The sequence below is a fragment of the Schistocerca serialis genome, chromosome 5 (genome assembly GCF_023864345.2).
Source record: "Schistocerca serialis cubense isolate TAMUIC-IGC-003099 chromosome 5, iqSchSeri2.2, whole genome shotgun sequence".
Taxonomy (NCBI): domain Eukaryota; kingdom Metazoa; phylum Arthropoda; class Insecta; order Orthoptera; family Acrididae; genus Schistocerca; species Schistocerca serialis.
Genome location: NC_064642.1, coordinates 382,464,553 through 382,474,413, shown reverse-complemented (window position 1 = coordinate 382,474,413; position 9,861 = coordinate 382,464,553). Strand labels below are relative to the sequence as shown.

Genomic DNA, 9,861 nt, shown 5'->3' with positions numbered 1-9,861 from the left:
ACGCGCCATATTTGCTGCTATCTCCTGTCCACACGCTACAATTTGTCGACCCATATGTGTTTGAGGCCCACAGATTTGAGTAAGTTTCATCAAACCCCTGCTGCAACCTCCAGGTTTGTGCACGTCAAATTTCTGTGCAAACCTCTCGTCTACATGCCATTGTCTTTCTGCGCAATTATATCGTTGCGTGCTATTTTTTTAAGGACGTTGGTTGCGTGTGGACGGGCCTTCACGCACACGAAAGTTAAAACAAGGATTTGTAACCTCCTTGAATCTGTCATGTTCAGAGCAGTTGCCATTGGTTCGGAGTGTGGGGGTCTTGACATTCGAAGCACGTTGACAAATGTACACTTCGTTATGTAAAATCAGCTGATGTTCTGCCCCGGCTGTTAGTCTGCTACCGTGTTGCTACCGTTACCAGATACTCAGATAATATACGAGTTATGGCGGATGGAAGTATGGATGAGTGCTATCAGGTGGTTCTTCAGCTTGCAAAGGATGCTGGCAAAGTGAGTTAAGTCTTTTTTACCGTCCCCACGGGCTCTAGATTTATACACTGTCAGTACTTTTATGTGGAGATAATAGTAAAACCGTGAAATGTGAAAATGTGTTCCATCAGTTGAATGCCGGGGAACAAAAGTCGTTTAACGAGAATGCATTTGTTTTACGTACGTCGTTTTTATTAAGTTTTAAAAAACAAAAAAAAGGAACTTAATGCTGCATAATAAAGTAGCAGGCTCTAACAAGTCAGGTGGCATCTCCCAACCTTCAGAACCAGATCAGGGAAACATATGATCCCGACCAATCTTGAGATGTATTGGTCCTGGTCAAAACAAAGAGCATAAATAACACACCCTAAAAGTGAATAAACAAGCTAGGCCCAGCATAAACACCGTACGTTGTTGCAGCAAAAATGAGCTCATTATGTTACACATAAAGGGCAAGCCTTAAAACACGTTATTGCATCTGTTTACCAAACACCAGCGTTTGATGAAGAAACAGCTGCAGAAAACTCCCTGCTTTAATTTTCAAGACTGCTAAATGTAAGCATCATAAAATTTTTATCAAAGGAGGTATTGACCTTTATATATGAATAAAGACAAAAATGTGATTTGTATACTACATATGTTAAGATCAATGAATTTTTACTGCTTAAGTGACTAAACCAGCTAGGTTGGAAGCATACCTTCACAATGTAATTAGCAATGTGTTTAGAAGTTGAGTAGACTGTAACACCATCAAATTAGGAATAACTGACAATGATGACATTCGGCTCAAAGTTGGAAACCTGACTATTGATAATTCCAAGATGTTAACTGCATATGACTTCTCAGTGAAAAGAATATGGAAATAATAAGGAATGACTGAGACCAAAATAGTGGTCCAATATATTAACCAGAGGAAAGACATTGCTGAATGTTTCTCCACATTAATTTCCTTCACAATTCATGCACTAGATAGGATCTGTTCATTTGTTACTAAAAGATGCAACATTAGCAACAGGCACAAAACGCAACATACAAAAATGTGGTACATAACAAAAACTCAGTAGAATCAGGATAGTTTTACTCCAACAGGAGGACAGAATTGATGACACTTGTGTGAAGACATTCAACTAGGCTTTATAAACTCAAGAAAAATTTACAAATCTGAAATCAGAGTAGCAAAAATCAAAGTAAATGAAGAGTACATCTAGAATCTTAAAAATAAGTGTAAAGCAGTTTGGATTATATTGAAAGTGAGATAAACACAGGAAAGAAACTAACAAAAAAAAAATTTTGTAAACTCTGAAAGTTCTCTTGTATCACAAAGTGATAATACATCTGATGCTGAGATCTTCCTTTTGCAGTCACAGAGTAAACCAAATGAAAGATTCGCTTGGGAAAGAATTATTGCTACAAACATTACTAATGCCATAAATATATCTAAAAACACAGATGATGTGACTTACCGAACGAAAGTGCTGGCAGGTCGATAGACACACAAACAAACACAAACATACACATGAAATTCAAGCTTTCGCAACAAACTGTTGCCTCATCAGGAAAGAGGGAAGGAGAGGGAAAGACGAAAGGATGTGGGTTTTAAGGGAGAGGGTAAGGAGTCATTCCAATCCCGGGAGCGGAAAGACTTACCTTAGGGGGAAAAAAAGGGGTATACACTCGCGCACACACACATATCCATCCGCACGTACACAGACACAAGCAGACATTTGTAAAGGCAAATGTCTGCTTGTGTCTGTGTACGTGCGGATGGATATGTGTGTGTGTGCACGAGTGTATACCCCTTTTTTCCCCCTAAGGTAAGTCTTTGTAAAGGCAAATGTCTGCTTGTGTCTGTGTATGTGCGGATGGATATGTGTGTGTGTGCGGGTGTATACCCCTTTTTTCCCCCTAAGGTAAGTCTTTCCGCTCCCGGGATTGGAATGACTCCTTACCCCCTCCCTTAAAACCCACATCCTTTCGTCTTTCCTGATGAGGCGACAGTTTGTTGCGAAAGCTTGAATTTCACGTGTTTGTTTGTGTGTCTATCGACCTGCCAGCACTTTCGTTCGGTAAGTCACATCATCTGTGTTTTTAGATATATCTTTCCCATGTGGAATGTTTTCCTGATGAGGCAACAGTTTGTTGCGAAAGCTTGAATTTCACGTGTTTGTTTGTGTGTCTATCGACCTGCCAGCACTTTCGTTCGGTAAGTCACATCATCTGTGTTTTTAGATATATTTTTCCCATGTGGAATGTTTCCCTCTATTATATTCATATCATTAATGCCATAAATAAGTTGAACAGTCCCAGAACAGAGGACTACTATAGGTTCAGTAACTATGTTCTAAAATCTATAATTAAAGAAATCAGAAAGCCCCTTCTCTATCTTATAAACAAAATTCTTGATGATAGTACTGTTCATGAATGCCTTAAAATTACAGCTACTCTTCCAATTTACAAAAAAAGGGTGACAGAGCCTTACCAGGTGACTATAGACTAATATCAATTGTTCCCATAATATTTAAGATCAGAGAGAGCTGCATACATACATATATCTACTAGTATTTTGAGAATAACAATTTACTGAATGAAAGACAGTTTGGATTCAGGTCAGACCAATAAACCGTAAAAGCTATTGAAAGTCTAAATTGCAATTCATAATGTTTATGAAAGGAAACTGATCACCCGTGTCTCACATATGGACTTTGGTACAGCTTTCGATTCTGTATCACATGAGATTATTGCGAAAAAGACAGTTTACTATGGTTTTGTAGGTAAACCACTAAATTTAGTTAAATCCTACTGAAGCAACAGACAGCAATTAGTGCATGTAAACAAGGAGAGGTCAAAACTAATGAAATTTAGTGGAGGAATCCCACAAGGCTCTTTCTCTGGGCCATTCCTTTTTATTGTTTATGTTAATGACTCCTCAAACTATATAACAAGCACTGTCCAAACAGGTCTTGAAGGCCCAACGGTAATGACCGGTCGGCATATCTACCTCAGTCCTTAGCCGGCACTGCATTCGGATACAATGGGGCATGTAGTCAGCGCACTATTGAGCCTCAAAATAGACTAGCCTCTTGGGGCAAGTATATAAAATATCTGACTGGTAAATGTGCACATGTGATTTTGCTACCATACAAACTAAAATACTCTAGCCACAAAAAATTACTGGTTCTCTGTTACTATACATTCTTTCTGTCACAGATGCTGTATGATGTGATATGGGGAAATTAACTGTACAAACTGCATTTTCGGATGGCAGGAAAAAAGCAGTCAGATGGATTCAAGGATTGGGCCCTAGAGAATCCTATAAGAAACATTCTGTGTGAACTCAGTATAATGACACTCCGAAGTCTTCATATTTATGATTGCTTAATATATGTCAAATTAAATATACAGAAATTTACTCCAAGAATGAATGTACATATGCACAGTACCAGAAACAACTCCATTCTAGACATACTATATTCAAGGCTCTCATTGGTACAAATAGCCACAAACACCTAAGTCTGAAGATGTATAATAAACTGCCGCAGTCAGTAAAAATCCCCAATGTAACTAAATTTAAGGCAGTGTTAGAAGTTTAGTTCAAAATATGGTGTATTATTAGTGGCAAAAATACCTTCAAAGTAACCTGAAGAACATCTATAATGAGGGTGAAAACACTCATTACTAGTAAATAATAATGAAATATTAGTGATCATAATCTATTGATTGGGAGTAGTTGTCGTTCAGAAAGTCTTTTAATTCATTTTTTAACACTGATTGGCTTTCTGTCAGACTTTTAAAGCTATTTGGTAGGTGTCCAAAGATTTTTGTGGCAGCATAATTCATCCCTTTCTGTATTAAAGTCAACTTTAACACAGAATAGTGAAGATCATCCTTTCTTATAGTGTTGTAGCTATGTTCTTTGCTGCTTTTTTTTCTTCCTTTTTAACTGGGGTGGGTTCTTAATAACAAATTTGATACATAAATATATGTATTGCGAAGGTTCTGTGAACACCCCATTTCCTTAAATAAGTATCTGCAAGGTGATCTTGGGTGGGCCCCTTTGAATATTCTCATTACATGTTTTTGTGCAGTGAATACTTTATCTCATAGTGATGAATTACCCAAAAGTATTATGCCATATGAAAGCATCGAATGAAAATAAGCATAGTAGGCTAATTTATTGATATGTTTATCACCCAAATTTGCAATACCCCTAACTGCAATTAATATGCATATAATATATCATGGAAGAGAGGATGTATTTTTATGAGAAATTGTGTAGATATGTAATGAAATATACTAGAATGTAAATTATGTAATCGAATCTTCAATTTGTGTATATGTTAAAAACTATATGCATTTAACTGAAAGTATATGCATGTGTATAACTTGAATTGATGAAGGCAATTGCATGGTAAACATACTGAAAGAGTAATAAATAAACATCTAAACATTTTATCTGGAAACAGTCAGTCTCACAGTCATTTGTTAGCTTTATGCCAATTTCCAGCTATGGGTAAGGTCCTGATAGTAGTTTATCATTAGTACCTCGTTTCCCGACTGTGAATCCCAGGTATATAATTGTATCTGGCTGTGATACAGTATTGGATTCTGGATGATTGGGATGAGAGGGAGATGAAGAACTGTCTCTACTACACACTCCATCCTCCTGTAAAGTACACTAAGTGATCAAAAGTATATGGACACCCCCAAAAACAAACGTTCTTCATATTAGGTGCATTGTGCGGCCACCTTTTGCCAGGTACTCCATATCAGCAACCTCAGTAGTGATTAGATATTGTGTGACCAGAATGGGGCACTCCACGAAACTCACGGACTTAAAAAGGGGTCAGGTGATTGAGTCTCACTTGTGTCATATGGCTGCATGCGAGATTTCCACACTCCTAAACATCCCTAGGACCACTTGTTCCAATGTGATAGTGAAGTGGAAACATGAAGAGACATGTACAGCACAAAAACATACAGGCCGATCTCATCTGTTGACTGACAGAGACCGCCGACAGTTGAAGAGTGTTGTAATGTGTAATATGCAGAAGTCTATCCAGACCATCACACAGGGTGTGGAGATGGCAAATGCCTGGTGAACATCATCTGCCAGCGTATGTAGTGCCAACTGTAAAATTCGGGGCCGGTGGTTGTGTTTTTCATGGAGAGGGGCTTGCACCCCTTGTTTTTCGTGGCAGTATCACAGCACAGGCCTACATTGATGTCTTGAGCACCTTCTTGCTTCCCACTGTTGAAGAGCAATTCAGGGATGGTGACTGCATCTTTCAACATGATCGAGCACCTGTTCATAATGCACGGCCTGTGGTGGAGTGGTTACACGACAATAACATCCCTGTAATTTGGACTGGTCTGCACGGAGTCCTGTCCTGAATCCTATAGAACACTTTCGGGATGTTTTGGAACACTGACTTCAGGCCAGGCCTCACCAACCGACAGCAGTACCTCTCCTCAGTGCAGCACTCTGTGAAGAATGGGCTGCAATTCCCCATGAAACCTCCCAGCACCTGTTTGAACCTGTTGAGAGTGGAAGCTGTAATCAAGGCAAAGGATGGGCCAACACCATATTGAAATCCGACATTACCGATGGAGTGCACCATGAACTTGTAAGTCATCTTCAGGCAGGTGTCCAGATACTTTTGCTTAGCAGTAAGCCTGCCTAAACTACTATTTACACACCACATAAATAAAATATACACACATGTAAAATATTTTCAAAGCAGGATAGGGTTAGGTGTGGGGCCATCGTTAAGTGGATATGTTAGTCATCACTAACTTGAGCCACATTCCTTGACATTATGTGGAGAGAATTGGCATTACACCTAATACAGTTGTGCATAATCTGGTCATTATGAATTTCTGTTATCCTTCCTGATCCTCTTGGCAATATCCTGGAGATACCGTCTACGGAACTCCGTGGTTGATTACTGTGGGATGTAATTGCCCTGTCATACTAGCAGCTTTTTTCTGATCCTGCCACAACTCTCTTTTAATTTTTTCCTTGCACAGATGTTGGTTGTTTGGTGTCCACAGTATAGTCATTTTCCCATTTCTCAAGTTTACATTTGTGGTGGTTGTGTACCTCGCATAACAGGTAAAAGCATTTATGAATGTACAGTTTGATTTAGATTAAATAGTTTGAAAGTAAGTGAGTGTGTAAGGAAGCTGGTCATTTTCAGTTGCTTGAGTATGAATTGGGGCTTAAACTTGCATACACAAGACTGGCTGCTTGTGGCCACATAGGTACATGATCAGTCGCAAAACACTGTAACCACATGTTGAAAACGTTGTCCAAGGGAATATCTGTACCGATTCATTGTGCATATTAAAAGCTTTATTTGCCTCAGGAAATCTTTGAATGCTGTCTCTATTGATCTTGTTTTCATTATACTTCTTTCCCTAACGGAGGGAAGTCTTTTAATATGTTCACTAATGCTCATAGTTTCAGCTGTTCTTTTCTGAATATACCAGTATGTCCCTTTAACAAAAATCATACTTTAACAAAATAAACATTTTTGAGTTAATGTTCGTCTAACAGATACAGGGAAGAATGCCCATTTTTCATCAGTTATTCAAAGGGCCTTGTCTTGTTATTACTGATATACAAAAGTGTAAATGTCATTTAAGTATCTGAAAATTGTTTTGTATATTTCATATGTATGGTTTGTCTGGCATTAAGCTTCTGTTTCTAGTTTCTTTGGAAACAATTTGAGATACCAATAAAGTGTTATTTGTTCATAAAATTTTGTGTACATGAATAGTGTATTGGGTCACAGCTGTCATTTTGTTTTTCCTTAGAGCTGTCAAAAACACCATCATGTGTCCTGTGACATCCTACCATATATTTGCTTTTTTGAGAGTTTAGATTCAAAAATCACAAGTTACTGGTTGTTTGCATTTTATTGCAGTTAGTGAGAGATCGTATATGGAAGAAAAAGGATATTGAATTTAAATCGTGTGAAGTTGACCTTGTAACAGAGACTGACAAAGAAGTTGAGAAGCTCTTGATCTCTGGACTATCGTCACATTTTCCGTCACATAAGTGAGTATGTGCTATATCAAATACCTTCATAAAAATCAAAAGAAAGACCTCAAATTTTCCATTAAACGTCTAGTGTCATACTCATATTTTTTTTTTCCCCCAGTAGTATGCGATTACCATAATGCAAACCAATGTTACATTTATCTTTGACATTTTATGTTAATAGATCTCCTTGCAACAGGTGGTTCATTTGCTGCATGAGGTCTGAGTAACTTACCCATCCTTCCTAAGATTATCGTAATGATGTGGAACGAGTCGAATTTTCCAATACATGACATAATTAGGTTAATTTAACAACATACTTAAGTTAATATAACAACTTTATTTTTTTAGTGTTTTTTTATTTTTATTTTTTTTATTTATTTTTTCTTAATTTATATCTAAAAATTCCTCTATGGAGTAGAAGGAGTTGTCATTCAGAAATTCTTTTAATTTCTTCTTAAATACTTGTTGGTTATCTGTCAGACTTTTGATACTGTTTGGTAAGTGACCAAAGACTTTGGTGCCAGTATAATTCACCCCTTTCTGTGCCAAAGTTAGATTTAATCTTGGATAGTGAAGATCGTCCTTTCTCCTAGTATTGTAGTTATGGACACTGCTATTACTTTTGAATTGGGTTTGGTTGTTAATAACAAATTTCATAAGAGAGTATATATACTGAGAAGCTACTGTGAATATCCCTAGATCCTTAAATAAATGTCTGCAGGATGATCTTGGGTGGACTCCAGCTATTATTCTGATTACACGCTTCTGTGCAATAAATACTTTATTCCTCAGTGATAAATTACCCCAAAATATGATGCCATATGAAAGCAATGAGTGAAAATAGGCGTAGTAAGCTAATTTACTAAGATGTTTATCACCAAAATTTGCAATGACCCTTATTGCATAAGTAGCTGAACTCAAACGTTGCAGCAGATCATCAATGTGTTTCTTCCAATTTAATCTCTCATCAATGGACATACCTAAAAATTTGGAATATTCTACCTTAGCTATATGCTTCTGATTAAGGTCTATATTTATTAATGGCGTCATACCATTCACTGTACGGAACTGTATGTACTGTGTCTTATCAAAATTCAGTGAGAGTCTGTTTACAAGGAACCACTTAGTAATTTTCTGAAAGACAGTATTGACAATTTCATCAGTTAATTCTTGTTTCTCAGGTGTGATTACTATACTTGTATCATCAGCAAAGAGAACTAACTTTGCCTTTTCATGAATATAGAATGGCAAGTCATTAATATATAATAAGAACAACAAAGGACCCAAGACTGACCCTTGTGGAACCCCATTCTTGATAGTTCCCCAGTTTGAGGAATGTGCTGATCTTTGCATGTTACGAGAACTACTTATTTCAACTTTCTGCACTCTTCCAGTTAGGTACGAATTAAACCATTTGTGCACTGTCCCACTCATGCCACAGTACTTGAGCTTGTCTAGCAGAATTTCATGATTTACACAATCAAAAGCCTTTGAGAGATCACAAAAAATCTCAATGGGAGGTGTTCGGTTATTCAGATCATTCAAAATTTGACTGGTGAAAGCATATATGGCATTTTCTGTTGAAAAACCTTTCTGGAAACCAAACTGACATTTTGTTAGTACTTCATTTTTACAGATATGTGAAGCTACTCTTGAATACATTACTTTCTCAAAAATTTTGGATAAAGCTGTTAGAAGGGAGATTGGACGGTAATTGTTGACATCAGATCTATCCCCCTTTTTACGCAAAGGTATAACAATAGCATATTTCAGTCTATCAGGGAAAATGCCCTGTTCCAGAGAGCTATTACACAGGTGGCTGAGAATCTTACTTATCTGTTGAGAACAAGCTTTTAGTATTTTGCTGGAATGGCATCAATTCCATGTGAGTTTTTGCTTTTAAGCAAGTTTATTCTTTTCCTAATTTCAGAGGGAGAAGTGGGTGAGATTTCAATTGTATCAAATTGCGTAGGTATGGCCTCTTCCATTAACAGCCTAGCATCTTCTAATGAACACCTGGATCCTACTATATCCACAACATTTAGAAAATGATTATTAAAAATATTTTCAACTTCTGACTTTTTGTTCGTAAAGTTTTCATTCAATTTGATGGTAATACTGTCTTCCTCTGCTCTTGGTTGACCTGTTTCTCTTTTAACAATATTCCAAATTGTTTTAATTTTATTATCAGAGTTGCTGATTTCAGACATGATACACATACTCCTGGATTTTTTAATAACTTTTCTTAATATAACACAGTAGTTTTTATAATTTTTGATAGTTTCTGGGTCACTACTCTTTCTTGCTGTCAGATACATTTCCCTTTTC

General features: G+C 37.1%; 1 protein-coding gene across 2 annotated transcripts in view; it reads left to right on the top strand.

The window, feature by feature from the left end:
- The first annotated feature begins 261 nt into the window (after positions 1-261).
- LOC126481328 (inositol monophosphatase 2-like) overlaps positions 262-9,861 on the top strand; it is a 47,290-nt gene continuing 37,690 nt past the window's right edge. The window contains exons 1-2 of one of the 2 annotated variants that reach the window (XM_050104995.1): positions 273-509; positions 7,415-7,548. In XM_050104995.1, the coding sequence (XP_049960952.1) occupies positions 444-509; positions 7,415-7,548 (200 nt within the window). In that variant the 5' untranslated portion in view covers positions 273-443. Of the gene's footprint in view, positions 510-7,414; positions 7,549-9,861 lie in introns of both variants that reach the window. The other variant, XM_050104996.1, reaches the window with a different exon arrangement.